This window comes from Apis laboriosa, unplaced genomic scaffold, assembly GCF_014066325.1.
Source record: "Apis laboriosa isolate Shangri-la unplaced genomic scaffold, ASM1406632v1 scaffold122_cov146, whole genome shotgun sequence".
Classification (NCBI taxonomy): Eukaryota; Metazoa; Arthropoda; class Insecta; order Hymenoptera; family Apidae; genus Apis; species Apis laboriosa.
The window spans coordinates 444,334-464,401 of record NW_025221084.1 but is presented as its reverse complement, the minus strand read 5'-3'; the positions used below and the strand labels follow the sequence as shown (position 1 = coordinate 464,401).

At 20.2% G+C, this 20,068-nt stretch overlaps 1 protein-coding gene across 5 annotated transcripts; it reads left to right on the top strand.

The window, feature by feature from the left end:
• The first annotated feature begins 599 nt into the window (after positions 1-599).
• LOC122720285 (tight junction protein ZO-1-like) lies at positions 600-19,942 on the top strand. 5 transcript variants are annotated; one of them, XM_043946886.1, is made up of 18 exons: positions 600-637; positions 1,386-1,591; positions 10,432-10,601; positions 10,959-11,161; positions 11,393-11,824; positions 12,097-12,157; positions 12,247-12,397; positions 12,503-12,654; positions 12,758-13,052; positions 13,155-13,326; positions 13,414-13,639; positions 13,726-13,900; positions 17,028-17,237; positions 17,481-17,822; positions 17,901-18,133; positions 18,663-18,852; positions 18,916-19,325; positions 19,572-19,942. In XM_043946886.1, exons 2-18 carry the CDS (start codon positions 1,436-1,438, stop codon positions 19,573-19,575), a joined length of 3,582 nt encoding a protein of 1,193 aa, XP_043802821.1. In that variant the 5' UTR covers positions 600-637; positions 1,386-1,435; the 3' UTR covers positions 19,576-19,942. The 5 variants fall into 5 exon arrangements, with proteins under 5 accessions (XP_043802821.1, XP_043802824.1, XP_043802825.1 ...); XM_043946887.1 differs by lacking the exons at positions 600-637; positions 1,386-1,591 and adding exons at positions 6,786-7,108; positions 9,650-9,769; XM_043946889.1 differs by lacking the exon at positions 19,572-19,942 and having other exon boundaries at positions 19,185-19,320.
• Positions 19,943-20,068: the final 126 nt, after the last annotated feature.

Below are 20,068 nucleotides of genomic sequence, written 5' to 3'. Positions count from 1 at the left end.
TATATATAATTATAATTTATTAATCTTTTTTATTTAAAGATAATTTAATTAATAATTTTAAATAGTATAACTAATTATAAATAATTTTAAGTATATATAATTATATATGCATTTATATTCTCTAAAATATATCTTTTTATTTTTAAGTTAAATAGTAGGTAAATGATTAAATAATACGAATTACGGGTACAACAGTAAAAATTAGATAAATATCAATATCAATGATTTTACGAATAATCTAAAAAATTCCAATTTTTAATTTTTTTTAATTTTTTTTAATTTTTTACAAGTTTGTTTTTTACAAATTAAGTTTATTCATTTTAAGTATTATACTTTTTTCTCATTTAATAAAAAATAAAAACGTAAGCAATAATGTAAAACGCATAATTTAAGGAATATGAAAAGTTTACGAAGCTTCATTCGGTCGATAGATCGATTGTTTGAATGAATTAATGAATTATAACTAATGAATTATACTGATTTCATGGCTCATCTGATATCAGCAACACCCGCTTTGATAAGCCGAATTACGAAGCCGCCCACATTTCAAATCGTTCCTCTGTATACTTTTCATTATTCGTCTATAAATTAGTGTTTGTCTTGCTTCACACATATTTTTTTTACTTAAATATTAGAAGTAAGTAAGTTTAATTAAACTTTTTTTATAATAGAAATACATTATATATAATTTAATAGTGTATTTTAATAGTACCAAAATTATTAAACAAAAATTAATAAAAAAATATTATTAAAATAATGAATCAAAATTCCTACTATAAATAGAAGTCACAGAAATAATATAGTTTAATATAACATAAAAATCAATTTCAATAACAAAATTGAATTAAAATTTTTGTTTTTAAAAAAATCAAATTTGAACATTTGTTAAATATATGTGAATTTGATTATTTGCTAACTGGATAATTAATAAAAGATTAAATTGAAATTGAATATTGATTAGTGAATACTAAATAATAATAATAATTAATCAAATAAATGCGTTATTGATGAATTTTCCAATTCTATTTTCTCAAAAACTTTAAAAAGAATAAAAAGAATAAAATTTTATTCTATTTTTATTCTATGGATTATCTAGCTACATTCAGTTGAAAATAAGCTATTACTTGATTAATTTTCAAAATAAACAAAACAAATGTAACTAAATGTAATTTTATTATTCTTGATTTTTATTTTATTTTGAACTGTATTACCTCCCTGACTTTGATAACTGTGAATTTCTACTACAAATTTTCATTTAAAATGTGCAATATATATGATAATCAGAATATTGATATAATAGCTTAATATAATATAATATATTTTTATTTTTAGCTTAATATAATATAATAATATAATATAATTGTAATATAAATATTTTTGTATAGTTACCAACGAAAATCATTACTGAGAGATCTTCAATATCGGTAGTTTTGAAATGAAAATTTTCGATAAATTATTTCATCATGAGAAAAAGAAGAAAAAAAAACATAATTTAAAGAAAACATCATTAAGAAAAAAAAATTTCGTATCTGAAGATAATTTCCTTTTAGCTGGAAACCAACCGAGAAAATATAAACTAAGAAGATACAAGGTAAGCAAAATATTTGTACAAATAAATGCAATTAAAATTAATTACTTTTGAATAATTTCAAACTAAAATTAATTTTATTAATGATAATATTTTATAAATAAAATAGTTTTATAAATTAAATATTAATAAAATAAATCTATTTTTATCAAATATTTAATATTAAATTAAATATAATATTAAGCATGTAAGAAAAAATATTTATGTGTATATTTAAATAGATTGAATTTCTTTTTGAAAATATAGAATTTTTTTTTTTTTTTGTATTATCTAATACTTAACTTTTTTTTATCTTATAATACTTAACAAATAAAATCTAAACATATCCATTAGAAAATTATTTTATTAAAGATTATAAGTATTTAAAAATATATATTTTATGGTTTACTTTAATAATTATTTCATATACACTTAATGTGTATTTATGAATGTGTAATTGTAGGCTGTAGCTATGACATAGACATAATGACAAGAAATAAATGCCGGTACATTGATAATGCAGGTTTCTAGTTTCCTATATGTATTGCAAGAAATATTAATTATTTATGTTAAATATTAATTAAACTTTTATTTATTGAAATTAAATGTTTTCATTTTATCAATTTTATCAAAAGATATAAAAAGATATATCCAAGGAATAAATCTAGATTAATATTAAATTATGTTATATAATACTTATAATTTTTAATAAAATGATTTCCTGATATTAAAACTTATATTATATTTTGGATATAAATGCATTATTAAAAGATATAAAAATAAATAAAAAAATTTATATATTCTAAAGTAAAATTTAACTTTTGATTAATATTCTTTATACTAAAAGAAAAATTTTTTTAATTTTTTGAATTTTTTAAAATAAATTTTTAAAAAATTTTAAATTGATTTTAAGCCATGGGACTTAAAGCCATTACTAAAAACAAAAAAGAAAGTCAAGTTTCAGCTGGAATATGACACACCTCACAAGCAGCTGGAATGTGTCATTCTAGTTCAATTATTATTCTTTTGTACGCATTTATTTTCTTTCATATTTACAATATATGTATTAAAAAATTAAAATATATATGTACATATATATACATATATACATACGTTTTTAAAATAGTCACAAATTGATTGAATAACTATATCTGATATAATTACATACATATTTTTATATAAATACAATATACTATATAATATACATAAATATTTATAGTATACACTTTTAAATTAGAAGCAAACTAATTAAAAGCAAATAATATGATTTAATATTGTAATATGAAATATTTATATTTATTAATCTAAATTCTAAAAAAATAATCTTGATTAAAGAATTAAATGTTAAATTGAGTGTTAGATAGAATTAGACATATTGTTTTGTTAATACTATTTTACTAATTATATAATATTAATTTAGCTATTCTCAGCAATTAATCATATTAAATCGCTTATAATATGTATTCATTGATATGTATGTACTTATTCATCAAATATCTTTTACATGATGAAACTTTTTCTTGAATTGTCTCAGTTAATGATAACACTATATCGAGATAAGTTTCATGTAAGAAACATATATTTTATATAGAAAATTCGAAATAATTCCAAATTATTTCAATATCATTATTTCCTTTAATATAATTAAGTATTTATATTTCAACAATTAACATTATTAACTCATAATATTGGAATATATTTATATTTCAATACTAATAGAAGTATTTATATTCCAATATATTATTTAATATTATCCTATATTTATATACAATATTATTTTATATACCTGATAATCTCACATTATTCTCATATTATTTATGATTTTTATAAATTATATAATCTATACAATTAATATAATATATAATGGAAATAATAAATATATTTATCTTAATAATATTGCTCCTAGAATTAATAAACAAAATATTGTCAAAACTATTTTTATTAGATTATTAGATCATTATGAATATTGTGTCTATAATATTGTTTTATATATTTCATATCATTTGTGAAATAATATATAATATTTTCTTTGTTCAGTATTATACAGTTCAGTAATATATTTTCTTTGATTATTCATAAAATATATTAAATATAATTGGAATAAAAAATGACATTTTATTGGGATAAAAATGAGTAAGTAAAATACTACTGAGATATATGCTATTTTAATTTTAACTGTAAAAGATAAAAAAGATAAAAAAAGATATTTAGCTTTTAATTTCATCTTTTATATCTTTTATATAAAATATCAATATAAAAATTATTCACTTGTATAAGAAATACAATATTATATTATAAAAATTATTATATGAAAAATTATATATTGTGAAAAATCATGAAGCATTTCAATGTACCGAAAATTTTATACTATTTTAGAAACTAATAAATTCCTAAAAATAAAATTTATATATATATAGATCTATTATAGATCTAAGATCCCTTTTTTCTACTTCAAATTTCGTTTTGATTGACGATCAAAGCTTTTTAAAATTATAGTTTTATTTTTTGTATAATATTCTATTATAGGATATATATTAGAATATTTATATTTCTATGTTTTTTCATAATATATATATATTATATACATAAAATACTAAGAAGTCATGTCTATACTAAATATTTTATATTTTATTTTTACTTATATTTTAAAATAAAATTCAGTATAAAAAAAAAATAGTCTCAACTATTTGTAAATTATATTAATTATATTAATAAATTAATTGATTTTTAGAATATTTCTTTTACGAAATATATATCATATCCTATTATTTATAATATATTTATAATATAACCGAAAAAGAGATAATTCCTCATAGAAAAATTAATTCAAAAAAATTATATACAATGTGTATACAATTTTTTTATTTCAGTCCTCGTTTTCGAATAAATTATGTTTGAAAAATTTTCAACTATAAATGAAATTGATTTGTGAATTAATTCCTGATTAAATACAAATGAATTGATAAAAAGTAATTCTATATGTATAAAATTTTTTTATATAAAAAAATTTATTTTTTCTTTTCAGCTTATTAATAATGGAATATTCCATATAATATAATATTATATTATATATGTACTATAGTATAAATTTTTATCTCTTTAATAAATATTTTTATATATATTATTTTTATATATAATTTAGATTAAATGTATAAATATGATTAGATCATTTATTTTTAATCATCAATAACATGTATATAATAATATGGAAAAGTCAAAATTAAATGCATTTATATTAAAAAATATAAAGTTTAATTTTTGAAGTATTCAATATTTGATTAGTTTTTTATTTATTATTTGAAAATATTTTATATAATAATATTATATATATTATATTATAATAATATTATAATAATATTATATAATAATATAACTATTTTTTTAAAAATGTTCCCATAATAATATATTTATTGAAACATTTATTGTATATATTAATATTATTTTTAATATAATAATTATCTAAATATTTAATAATTTATTTTTATAATTTATAATTTATTTTAATATAATTTATTTTTAATTTGTAAATAATAAATTATTAATAATAATTTGTTTGTCTATCGGAGTCATATATTCGATTTAAAAATTCTAATTCTAAAATATTAAAGTTGCAAGTTGCAAGAAAAAAATTTAAACTGTATGGAAGGTTTTATTATTATTTTTCATTTTAATTTTTTCTCAAAAAAAAACGAATCACATTTTGAACTTTAATTGAAAGACTTCGGTTGAAATTCATTTCATTCATATTTCAATTTCAAATAATTATTAGTTTCTGAATTAATAAAAAAGTTTCGGTATCATACATTGAAAACTGCATATTGAATGCTAATTATCCAAACATTATTAATATACAATAATTTCATTATAATATAACAGTTTCATTCAGTAATTATGTATTAAGTAATCGACGTCTAATAATATTAGTTTTAATATCTATATATAGAATATTCCATTTATAATTCTGATTTCTTATTTTGATTATTTTGATTTCTTATTTTCAAAAAATTAAACACATTTGATTTATCAATTTATTAATATGATTTATCAATATTTTAAGTACGATATATTATATAAATGAGAATAGAAAAAACTAATTTGAAGAAAAAAAGCATTTGATAATTATAATTATTATTATTATTATATATTATTATATAATTATTATTTTCAGCTCGCTTTGAATAAAAGTGATCCCATTCAATATTGGATTAATATTGGATTTTAATAAAAAATAATTTTAGATTTTAATAAAATAATTAAAAATTTTATTTACGATACCATAGAAGTCAGCTATCAAACGATGACTTTTACAATGTATTGATGACGACTTTTACAATGAATTTTAATCATGTCTATATAAATAAAATTCAATGTATAATATTGAAAGTTTTTTATTAATATTTTGGAAACTAATAAATAATTAAAATTTTAATGGAGTTCTTCATTCTCTCTGAACTCGTGTCAATTGATCACTTGGGAAAGCTTTCAGAATTTATTTTATTTTATTTTATCTAAATATAAAATCTAAACATAAATATTTAAATTAAATCATAATAAACTTGATATAATTAGATCAGTAATAGGCTTGTTACTAATTTAATGTTATTAACTATAAGTAGATATAAAGTTAATCTTTTAAGTATAAAAGTATAAAATTATAAAATTAAATAAAATCGAGTATCGTCATTTATATTATTCATATTAGGAAAAATAAAAAATTATATTAATTTATTAATGTATTTAAAAAATATAATGAAATAACAATATTACATTATTCTTAATTTTTACAATAAAAAAAAGATTAAAAATAATGAATAGTTATTAGAAATAATAGAATGATAAAATAATATTAAAATAATATATTTAAATATATTTAAAATAGTTATTTTATTTTATATATCTTGTTTAATATTAAATTATATAATAAGTGTGAAAATAATGTAGCAAATTATGAATTTATTACAAATATTATACTTATGAAACTAATAAATTAAAATATTCAATACATTTTTATACCATGAAATCGGGCCCATCACTACAATCACTAGTAAAGCCGAAAACCGGTGCGCAGGCATGCACATACTGTCTCCCCCACTATTCCCCGGTCCCCTAGTGCAGGTCCGTCGTGCAGTCATGCCCCTTCTCCATTTACCATTATCCGCGACACATTCACTCAAGCAAGCTCCATACTTTTCCCCGCAACCGCCAAGCCCGTTTCTCATCCGATTTACGTCGACCTACAGCCTGCCGTAGCCAAGCCACATTCGAAACTTCGATCTTCAATACAAGAATTTTTCCGCTTCCCAATATGCATACAATTTTCTAAATTAATATAATTTTTTAGCATGTTTTCGAGTGGTCTGAAATGAACTGAGTAATTGTAAGTGTTAGTGCTGTTTTTCAGTTTACGTGTAACGTTAGTGGATTAAAAGTGTAATTTGGAATACCGATAGAAGAATCAAAGAACTTCTGTTACAAGACATACTGTGGAATTTTTGATTTTTGATTTTTGGATGGACGGAAATTCTATGTTTAGTTATAATAGTGAGATGTTTGAAATCTTTGTCATTGAATATTACGAATCTTTCTTTCTTTTATTCCAAAGATGATTTTAATGGCTCCTCAGATATTTGACGAAAAAATATAGATTTTTCTTAATTTTATTATGAAATTTTCATCAAGTTTTTTAGTATAAAAATTTTTTGTTAATTAGAATATTAATTGTGAAACATGTTATTTTTCGATACATTTATTTTTTTGTTTCTTTTTTGCATTATTAGAAAATTATTAAAAATTTCGAATAATTATTTTACCAATTTTTCAATATTTCAAAAATTTTTTTTTCAATATTTCCCAATATCAGTAATCGATTAAGTACTAACTTGTAATAAATAATAAATTTTATGAAATCAATAAACATTTTTAATAATTTGAAAATTCTCACTAGATAATTCATAATAAAACATTGCTGGTGGAGTAAATGATGCGGAAATTGCAATACTTTCTTGCTTTTTGAAAACTTTTTCAATTATTCTTTTTATTGGAGAGTGACTAGAATGATTAGAATTTGTTCTCCACTGACAACATAGTGATTTTTCAACTCGATTTCTTATCTTCTAAAATTTTTTATTTTCAATGTATATATATATATACACATATTTATTTATATGATTTATATGATTCAAATTTTGCTTTGTAGATTAAATTTAGAAAATGGAAATTTCATTGAATTTCATCAATATAGAAATTTAAAATTTTGTTTTATTAATAAGAATCAATATTCGATATAAGTTAATCTTCAATGGTATTTTAATGAAAAATTTTAATATAAAAATGATATAAAAATATAATTAAAATTTAAAAAATTAATTTTGATTTAATATCCTGTGATGATTTAGCAAAATATGGGAAATAATTTATTTTTAATTAGAAATTTTGCTTTGAAATTTGAAGGAAAGAAAGAAAAGAAAAATTTTTAATAATAAAATTTATTATTTTAAATTTTTTATATATAATTTATATATAATTTATACATATTTATGATTTATATAAACTTATAATTTTATGTAAATAGCATATAACGGACACTGATAAAGATATAAAAAGGCTAAGTAAAACTATAAATTAGAAGTTTCTTTTAAGTTTTATTGAAAATCAGTAAAAGGATTATTAAAAAAAATTATATATTATAATATATTATAGTATATTATAGTAAAAATAATTACTATATATTTCAAGGAAAATATAATTTAGATCAAAAAATTTTTTTTTAATTTGAATTTAATATTAAAATATAAAACTATTATAATATTAATAGAATTAATAATTGAAAGTTATTTTATATCAAGAGAAAAAATGTTTATGTGGAAGAGTTAAATAATAAAATTTTTAAACATGAATATTAAACATAAACAATATTCTAAATAATAAAAATTATCGTTAAAAATAGCAATTTCAAACATATATATAAAACGAACAAGAAAAAAGGAAATAAATTGATATTAAAATTTGAAATAATTTGATATTAAAATTTAGTTCAATTAATCAAAATGTTCAAGATCAATGAAGCAATCTGATTTGCAAAAATATGGAATTAGAACGAGAAAAGTGAAGGTCTGACTACTCGAAAGGAAAATGGAATTCCATAACTACGTGTTGCTTTGGATTGTTTGTATATTGCGTTCATCATATACAGAACAAAATGCAGAAAAACTCTTTTATTGAAAATGAAGTCGCGCAATTCTTCATACAATATCGCAAAATAACACATATAATTAGATGATATAATTATATGTTATATATATCGAAGAATATAATTAAAATATAAGAAAAAAAAGAAAAAAATATATCCACAGAGTGAATATATAGGGAAAAAAAGAAAATAGAGAACGGATGTATTTACAAAATATATGTGGATTTGGTTATTCTTACACCACTGCTTGGATACATATATATTTTCGGAAAATTCTGCTAAAAAAGAGACACTTGATGACCAACGAACAAATGAATCAAAAATATTAATTTTTATATGATTACATTTTTTTCTTTCTTTTTTTTTTAATAAAATAAGAATAAACTTTTTTAATAAAAAAGTCTGTTTAAAAGAAAATTTTATTATGATATTTCTGAAAAAATTTTTATAAAAACAATTATTTTACAAAGAAAGAATAAAAAAATATCAAATATGTCAAATAATTAAAAAAGTATCTATAAATTGAATAGAATTTTTATCAGAAAAAAGAAAAAAAAAATATGAGATGAAGAGAGAATTTTTCAAAATGAACATTTTTAAATTTTAAAATTAAAAATTAAAAAATTAAAACAAAAATTAAACAATTGTATTCATATTATTTATTTATTAAAAATATTATGTACATTAAATTTAAGTATTATGTAGATAAAGAAATTATGAAAACATGATAAAAAATAATAAAAATAAAATAAACTTATGTATTTAAATATTTTTGACAAAAATTCTTAATAAAATAAAAATGCATCTGTAACATAAGAATGCATGTATCAATCAAAATGATACTTTAATATCAAGAGGAAAAACATCGGATTCTCAAAGACAAAGTTTTCCAGCATACGAAAATGGATAGAAACGATAACAACGTGAATGTCGGAAATTCGGGGAATCCTCCGAATCCATCTTCGACGACACATAATATTCTTCATAATACTTCTAGTGGAACTGATGCACAGGTGGGAATTATAAATATTATAAATATTATTATAAATAAATAAAAATCTTGAAAATATCACTATTCTTTAAAAAAATAAATAAAAAAATTTAAAAATAATTTTGTTATTATATTTATTATTATTAAAAAATTCACTATTAAAAAAAGACAAAGAGTAAAAAATATTTCTAAATTTCTTTTAAACATATTCATAAAAATATATTGTTATAGTTTTTATATTTTGAAAGATATTTTTGAAAATTAAATCTGTATTTATATTGTATTATAAAATCTAATTCAAATTCTAAAATAAGATAGAAATGAACTATATTCGATTTAAAATAAAACGTAATCTTAGATTGAGTTCAAGTTAAATATGTGTTAAGCATAATAAGAATCTTGTTAATATGAATCCTTAGAATTTTCATCCAATTATCTATTCCACTGGTTTTCTCGAATTCTTATCATCTATTCGTAATAAATTAGATTCATTAAAATTTAATATAAATATTCCAAATAAATAATTATATATATAAATTATATAAATAATTACAATTAATAATGAGATATCTATATGTTATATGCTATATCTATATGTTATAATATATAAATCACAAAAAAAATTTAATTATAAATTAAATTTCATCGAATTTCAATTAAATATTTTATATAAAAATTTTTTAGAACGGAGACAGAGGATGGGAAATTCATCATGTTACTGTTACTAGAGTTCCCGGTTATGGGTTCGGTATTGCTGTTTCTGGTGGCCGAGATAATCCTCATTTCACTAATGGCGATCCTGCTATTGCAATTTCTGATGTTCTAAAAGCTGGACCAGCTGAGGGAAAATTACAGTAAGAATATTTATGAAAATAATTTATAAAAAATCAACAAAACTTTTTTTTGATTTAGATGTTTCTTTTGATTTTTGAATTATTTAAATATTTTTTTTTAATTGTTTATAATGAATAATATAATTATTTATTAATCTATTTATATTTTTAAGTATTATTATTTCAATATATATAATTATTATATATTATTATATCAATATTTTTCTCGGTATATATTAATATTTATATGTATGTAATTATGATTAAAAATTTATGAAATAATAATAAATAATAGATACAAAAAATGGTATTTATAATATTATTACTTTTTAAATTAATAAAATTAGACTATATAACAATGTATTTTTTATTTCTTAGAGTAAATGATCGCATAATATCCGCTAATGGAATATCATTAGAAGGTGCCGATTATGGAGCAGCAATTCGCGTTCTCAGAGATTCCGGATCAACAGTTTTATTAGTTATCAAACGTAGAGCTTCATCAAATTCTTCTGGAAATATAGGAAATTTTACTCTTCAAAATCATCGATTGACTTTAACAAGAAATAATAAAAAAGATGGTAATTAAAATAATGATTATGATCTTTAGTAGTAATAGTAACAATATGTATGTAAATAGATATTAGTAATATACATTCATTATAATATTCATTATAATATTTTAATTTTATTTAAATTTAATATAGAAGAAAGTCTTTTAAAATTAATTATTCAACATGTATCTATATTGAATTTATTTATCATATACGTTATATGTAATAATACTTATTTTAAAAAATTTTTTTCTTCAGATTTTGGAATTGTTCTCGGTTGTCGTCTTTATGTCAAAGAAGTTACTCGAGAAAATATAGCAGTAAAACCAGGAGATGTTTTGACAAGAATTGGCAGTGTAGCTACAGACAATATGAGTTTAAAAGAAGCTAAGAAATTAATGGATCAATGCAAAGATAGATTGTCCATTGTAGTAACTCGAGACAATTCTTGTTGCCATATACAACAGCAAACAAAAAATGAAACTGGAGAATATCTTTCTGGTACGACAAGTTATAGTAGCCAAAATTTATATGTTCCACCACCAACAAGACAACCAATAGAAGATAAGAGCAACCTTGTTCCTAGAGGTCGTGCTAGAGGACCATTGATGGATGTTTCTCTTAGTCAGTTAGACCTTCCTGCAACTCCTACTGTAGATCCTCCTAGACCACCACCTCCCAGACCAGAAGGTATGATTTTATCAGAAAATTTATTTATATTTAATTTATTATATTATTATATTTATTATATTAATTATATAATATTATATACTATATATATTATAATATTAATATAATAATATATAATATTATAATATTAATTTTTATAATTACAATATACAAAATATACATACAAAAATATTATGAAGTTTTCACTAAAGTTATTAAATACCAATATTTATTTTGTTCATTTTTAAATTATTTAAGTATTAAAATATTATATATAAAAAAAATCCATTTAGATTATTATAGCACAAGAAGACAATTATATGATGAAGATTTGACTAGAAATAAACTTCCAATGTAAGTTATATCTTTCAAATTTCTTTCAGTAATTATTTATCAATATTTATAAAAGATTTATTATACAAGTAATATTAATTCAAATTTAGGCCTGATCCTCGATTTATTACTTTTCAAAAAGAAGGATCAGTGGGTGTACGTCTGAGCGGTGGAAATGAAACAGGTGTTTTTGTAACGGCCGTTCAGACAGCAAGTCCAGCTTCCCTTCAAGGTTTGCAACCTGGAGATAAAATTTTAAAGGTAAAATTTTATTGATTCTTTTTTTAAATAAAAAAAATGTACATACATTATATATAAATATATATAAAATCTTTATTTACATTATATTTAATAAAAAAATTACAGATAAATGATATGGATTTGAAAGGAGTAACAAGAGAAGAAGCTGTTCTTTTTTTACTCAGTCTTCAAGAACAAATCGATTTGATTGTTCAACATCGACGACAGGAATATGATCAAGTAATAGCATCTGGAAAGGGTGATTCTTTTCATATAAAGTAAATGTTAATTAAATCTTAAATAAAGCAATATATAATATATATTACATAATACATAATATAAATTGATATTTATTTAAAGAAATTTCATACAATATTACAGAACTCATTTCCATTACGAACAACCACAAAAAGGAGAAATGAGCTTTCGTAGTGGAGATGTATTTCATGTTATAGATACTCTACATAATGGTGTTGTGGGTTCGTGGCAAGTATTCCGTATTGGTAGAAATAATCAGGAAGTACAAAAAGGAATTATTCCAAATAAAGCTCGTGCTGAAGAATTAGCAACTGCACAATTTAATGCAACAAAAAAGGAAATGAGTGTCAGTGAAAGTAGAGGTAGTTTCTTTAGGAGAAGAAGAAGCAGTCATAGACGTTCTAAATCTCTTGGTAGAGTAAGTTTTTTTTTTTATTTGATTAATAAAAATCTTAGAATAATTTATTGAATAATCAGTTATTTATGACCATTACATTTCTTTGTTATTTATAACTTTTAGGATCATTGGGATGATGTAGTATTTTCAGATAGCATTAGCAAATTTCCAGCTTACGAAAGAGTAATTTTAAGACACCCAGGATTTGTGAGACCTGTAGTATTGTTTGGTCCTGTTGCAGATCTAGCTAGAGAAAAGTTGTTAAAGGATTTTCCTGATAAATTTACATCTCCACGTAAATAGAAAATTTTCAATTAATTAATATTAATAATTTATTAAAGTTAATTTTAAAAAATTATAGAAATTATTTGTTTATTTACAGAAATGGAAAATCAATTAGATGATAATGTTGGGAAGAATATGAAATCATCAGGTATCATTCGACTTAGTGCTATTAGAGAAGTTATGGATCGAGGAAAACATGCTTTATTGGATATCACTCCAAATGCCGTAGATCGATTGAATTATGCGCAGTTCTACCCCATAGTTATTTTTTTAAAAGCTGAAACGAAACAGATTATCAAAGAAATGCGTGCTGGAGTTCCTAAGTATATGTTTATGAAATAAAAATTTAATGTATATTTGTTTTATATTTTCAAATATATAAATAAATAATTTTAAATTTTGACTTCAGATCGGCACATAAAAGTAGTAAAAAACTTTTGGAACAATGTCAAAAATTAGATAAAATTTGGAGTCATATCTTCAGCGCAATGATTACATTAACCACTCCGGAAGCTTGGTATCGAAAATTAAGAGAATTAATCGATCGACAACAACAAGGATTACTTTGGATGAGTCAAACTAAGGTAAGAAAGTTCTTTAATTTCTTAATTATTTTTATTATATACAAAGAATAATTTTAAGTAATTAATTAAATTAAAAAATTTCTTTAATTTTATTCTAATTTATTATTTTATTATTATATATATTATATATTCTTATATAGAATGTCTTAGGATAACTCAAGTAGCCAAAAAGGTAATTCTACATATAAAAATTAATTGAAATATAATTTTTTCGTTCAAAACTTTATTTTCATGTAAATAAAAATTTTTCAAATATAAGTAAATTTGATTAATTTTCAATTGAATACAAATACATTATTATAGAATATTTGATCTAATATTGAAGACATTTTTTATTAAGAAATTCACATATATTTTAAAAGTCTAAAAAAAAAAAAAATAGAATATTATTATGCAAAGCAAAATATTTGAAAATTTTTCTAAAAACTTTTGAACATTTGAATTTATAATTCTTTGATAAAACATTTTCAGATCTTAGTTTATATAAAAGTTTAAAAAAAAATTTTTTTTACCTATTTAATTTCATTAATATTAATAAGTTTTGTCCCAATTTTTTCTTGATGATTGATATCTTGTATATATTTCAATATATTATCTTAATTTTCTCAAAAAGTATGATTTAAATGATAAAATTTGATTCAATATTTTTTTATATGTGAAATAACTTCCAACAGATAATTTATTTATATTCAATTTAATTTTCAATAAAATTAAGCAATTTTATTTATATTTGAAAAATTTTTAAAGTTGATTTAGTTGAAAAAGAAGAGTCCAAAAAAATTTTATTCTTTTTTTTCAAAATCATTATTATATGTAAAATTACCTATTGCTTGTATAATTTCTCCCAAAATTGTATATAAAAAATCAAATGAGATTCTAGTTTACATATAAATATTAAGAATAAGTTCAAACATCGTATAAATGACAATTCTGGAAATGAATAAAATTATATTAGTGAAATTATTTTTTAATAATTTATTATAGCCATTATATGGTCGACAAATGACTTGGGAGCCATGTTATTCGTCCAGTGACTCTCATGATTTATTTCCCCCTCCTGTACCTCCGATTTTTAGGGAAACCATATATCATGACATAAACGAAAATGATACATATCACACGGATAAGTTATTTTCATTACCTTCTTATCCGTCTTTAACTTCTGATGTTGTCCGTGAGCAATTTTTCGGCTATATTTAAATCCTGCTTTTCCTAATTAGATGTCTTGATTATCATTTTTTAAAAAATAATATGTATATTTTTTTGAATATTCAAATCATTGAACATGAAAAAAAATTTAACTTTGTTATGTATCATATGAAGAAAAATTTTGATTTATTAAATATGCAAATAAAATATATTTATAAGTAAAAGTTTATTTATAAGTAAAAGATATAAAACATTGTCACTAATCAAATTTATTATTTCAATTCATGAAAAACTTTCTAATTTAAATTAAAATATTCAAGACATCTTATATTTTACGTTCAATTTAATTCGCATGAGCTGAGTTTTTATAGCTTAAATCATTATAAATTATTATTTTAAATGAAATAATCTTGTATGTTACAACTTTTATAAATATGAAAATTATTAAAAACTAGTCAAGAAAACATTTTATAATTTTATATTTTGAAAAAAAATAGTAAAGCTTTGAAATATCTTTTTAGCGAAATTAAATAGATAATAATAAATAAACTAAATAACGAAATCAAGAGGAATAAACATCTTCAATTCATGAAAATTCATTAAATGATATAATTAATAATGAATAGAATATATCATTATTGAATATATCTGAAAATGTAACTCATTCTTTCAAAAAAAAAAAAGAAACAAATAACTATATTATATAATTTATTATGTTTTTTTAACAAAAATTGATTATAAATGTGAAATATTAATTAAGAATAAGAAATATAAAAATGTTTTTAAACAATTATAAATTTTTTAATTTTAATTTTAATTTTAAAAATAATAAGCTATTTCTTAGATTTAAATTTTTAAATTATGAATTTTCAATTATATTTTTTAAACATGAAATTTATGAAAACAAATAAACTTAAAATAATATATAAATAATGTTTGATTATTATAATTATAAAATTAGATGTTCCATTTTAAAGAAATTTTTTTCACCATTTGCAATACTAACAAAAATATTGGTGATATATTTTCCTTATATGTGAGATTTTTTAAATATAATTGTTAAATGATTTATTATTTTTAAGCAACTTAAAAAATAATTTTTATACATTTTCGTTGAAAGAGATTTTTATATATATTTTTTAATAATTGTAGATTTTTTTTAAAACAAAAGCAGTATAGGCCAGAGACAAATTCTGTTGTCATTTATTTGATATTATAATCTTTTTGAATAGATGTACAATTTCACTGCATTATACATTGAATGATACAAATATTATCTATCAATTTTAAAAACTTATATTTTTAAAACGATTATTAAAAACATATTATTTAGATAATGATTTGAAATTGTAAGCTGTAATATAGTAAAATAAATAGATTTACTATATTGTATAGATTTTAATTTAAAAATTCGATTTTGATTTTCATAAGTTTAATCTGTTCGAGAATATTGCAAAAAATGATAATAGCATTTGTTCTCGATATTATAGAAATTTTGTTTCAAATATTTTTTTTGTATTTTTAATATTTTTTGACATATTTACCTAGAGAAATTAAATTAGAACATCTTTATGATATATTTTATATTACAAACATTCATTACAACATTATATTACAACATTTTGTTCCATTTCTTTATAAATCATTTTCGTTATAATCTGCTTTATAATTTTCAAAGTATCTTAACTGAATTTCAGAATTAAGCTTAATTGAATGGCAAGTATTTGTTTTTCGTTTCAATTTTAACCTTTTCAGACACTCTTTTTACAAAAAAATATTTTTATTAATTTTATTTATATACAAATAATGTAATTAAAATATTTGATAATTTTTCAATAAACTAAATAATTTTTTTTAATAAAATATGATCAATATGTTTTATAAGATATTAATTATAATTAAATATAAAAATGTCTGAAAAGATTGAATAAAGCATAAACCTCTGTAATGTGTTGTCCTCTGTGTCCTGCGATGATAGCCGGAAGAAGCACTCTCGGATGACTTCCTATTCCCGATGACTTCTCGCCTCTCCTATGCTTCCTCTCCGGAGAGCGATTTGGAACTCAGCCCGGCTCCGGCATTACCGGGAGCTCTAGGTGCACCATCTAGATTGAAAAGCAATTCTGATCCAAGCATTGCGACACAAGATGATATTGCTGCACCACCACCATATTCGACCAATTATCAAGTTAGTTATATAGTTAATTTTAATAATTAATTTAATAATAATTATTTTATTTAAAATATTGAATAAAAATCTCAATAATCTTAAATTGAATATTCAAATTTCTTAAATATATTTATAATAATTTTGTAATATTTAAAATTATATAAAATTATATTGACTTATTATATATACATTATATTATATAAATATGGATATTAATAAATTATATTAAATAAATTCTATAATATCTAATTTTTATTTTAGCAATCTTTCGAACAATCAAAAAGAAGGTCACAAGGAGGAGTAGGAGAAGGAAAGTACGGATTTTCATTATCTGGACAAGTAAGCAATCAATCGGGATCACCAGAATATTTGGCTGGTTCATTTGAACCACGATCTTCTCATCATAGTCCTCCTGATTTACCTCCACGAGTAGATCGTAATGCAAAACCAAATAATCAACAGCAAAGAAACACTATTGGAAGATCAGCCCAAGAACGATTGCTGAATAAAACAGATTCAATATTGGATGTTGCAAATTATATCAATGCGACGCCTCTTAAAGCTAATGCCACATCTTCTCTTGAAAGAACTCAACCAAAAGCGGTAAAAATAATTTAAAATCATTCTATTTTTAATTAAAGTTGTTAATTGTAATATTTTTATTATTGTTTTACCATATAGGGAAGTTATGATAGTATGTCTTCTTATGATTCTTATAATAATACAAATGGGAATAATAGTTATGGGACACCAGGATTAAATACATCTACTGGTCGATTAGGTCCTAATGTTCCAGATGATTTAAAGAGTAGTGCACCAACAAGACCACATGATCCTTATAGATTCACTAGATCAACAGCACAACCAATTCCAAATCATGATTCACAGCCAAGAACTGATTATGCCAAATATAGGTATGAATTTATTATGAAAAACATAAAGATTTAATTAATATATAATTTATTATCTTTACATAGAAAAAAATTCAAATATGAAAATGTATTAATTTTTTAAACAATTTTTTCTTTATCTTTCTTCTTTATATTCTAGAATGATGATACGAAAATCTCGACCACTGAGGAGAGCTTATAAAATTTATATTTATAATCAAGATACTTTAGTTTGAATGCTTAATTTATACTTTTTTATTATCTTTAATTTTATAGATGTCATAATAGAAAACATAGATAGTAGAAAATATCTATATATATTTTTATTATTATTTACTATAAAAAGATTAATTATATAATTATTTTTAATTGTTCTAATATTATTTTGCAAATTTATTTAAAATTTTTTTTTATTTTATATATTTTATATTACACTACTTTATTACTATATTATTAATTTATTCTATATTAAATTTTTATGTTTAATTTTTATTATTATTTATGTATCTATTATATTTTTATATGCTAGAATATTTTGCTTTGTATATTATAGCCGCACAACTGATTACAAATCGATGTTATCACAAAATAATAAATCAGGAGGATCATATAAACCTATACCACCTCCAAAACCAAAAAACTATAGACCACCACAAGCAAATTTAACTCAAACAGAAAATAATGGAAATGAAGGAAATAATACACATCAACATTCAAAAAGCTACTCCATTGCAACTTCTCATGTAAGAAAATTTATTATTTTTTTAAATGCAAAAATAAAAAAAAATGAGAATTTTTTACTTTAGGTAGAAAATATCAATAATATTCAAAGAAACAGTGGACAATATTATTATAATATTTCATCTCCAAATCGTCATGATTCAAATCTTGGGAATTCTCACCATAATTTAAATCTTTCTACGCCTGCACACAATCATAATTTGAGTCATACACATACGCATTGTACCCCGCCAATGTCGACTCATAATCATAGTAATAGTACCAGTCAGTTAAATTTAGGTCTTTCGCATAATAGAAATAATATTAATCACAATGGATATATTGTAAACAACAGCCATAATGCATCTGGACAAAATTTTCCGACGAATTCAAGTCATAATAGAGAACCAAGTGGATTAGATCTTGCTGGAAGCAGAGAACAAAGAGGAAGTGCTTTTGAACTTTACCGCAAACCTGTACATCATTATAATGCAAGGTAAAGTTTTTTTATATACAATATTATAATTCTTGAATTTTTAATAATTTAGAAAAAAAATTTATATTATCAAGTTTAATATTTATATTTATTTTAACTTATTTTTATTTTTCAAATTTCGATTTTATTCAAAATTTTATTTAAATTTAAATAATATTTAATACTATAAAATTGTTTCATGAAAATTAAATAATAAAAATATATAATTATTATAAATAAATAAAATATACTTATTATACTTTACAGTTAACATCTATGAAGATTTATAATTTTTGTTAAATAAAAAACGAGATAAGAATTATTATTTTTAGTAATTTGATATAAAGAATAATAAAAATAATAACGTTGATGTTGTGATAAAGTAGCATGAAGATATATTAAAAGTTCAATTCCAGGAAGGATTAATAAAGCATTAGGAAATTGAATATTTTTTCTTTCATTTTAATTTTGTATATACAAATTTAATTAAAAAAAAAACATAATAAAATTTTACAAACCCAAATTATTAAATAAAGTTTTGTAATAAATATTATATTAGTAAACAAAACATGTTTGTTCTTTTTGATGTGTAAAAGAAATTTGCTAGGTACAAAAAAATAAGTTTTATTATTTTAAGAATATGTTTGAAAAATAAATCAAGATTTATACAGAAAAGATTTACTTTTGTATAATATTAATATTAATATTATATAATATTATCTAATAATATATAATAATATATAATAATATATATTAATATTAAT

Bases quoted from the DNA above. Each gene is read 5' to 3' on its own strand.
- LOC122720285 (XM_043946886.1), top strand. From the start codon at position 1,436: ATGAAAATTTTCGATAAATTATTTCATCATGAGAAAAAGAAGAAAAAA. The intron at 10,602-10,958 runs GTAAGAATATTT...TTTATTTCTTAG, and splicing joins CCAGCTGAGGGAAAATTACA to AGTAAATGATCGCATAATAT. The intron at 11,162-11,392 runs GTAATTAAAATA...TTTTTTCTTCAG, and splicing joins AAGAAATAATAAAAAAGATG to ATTTTGGAATTGTTCTCGGT.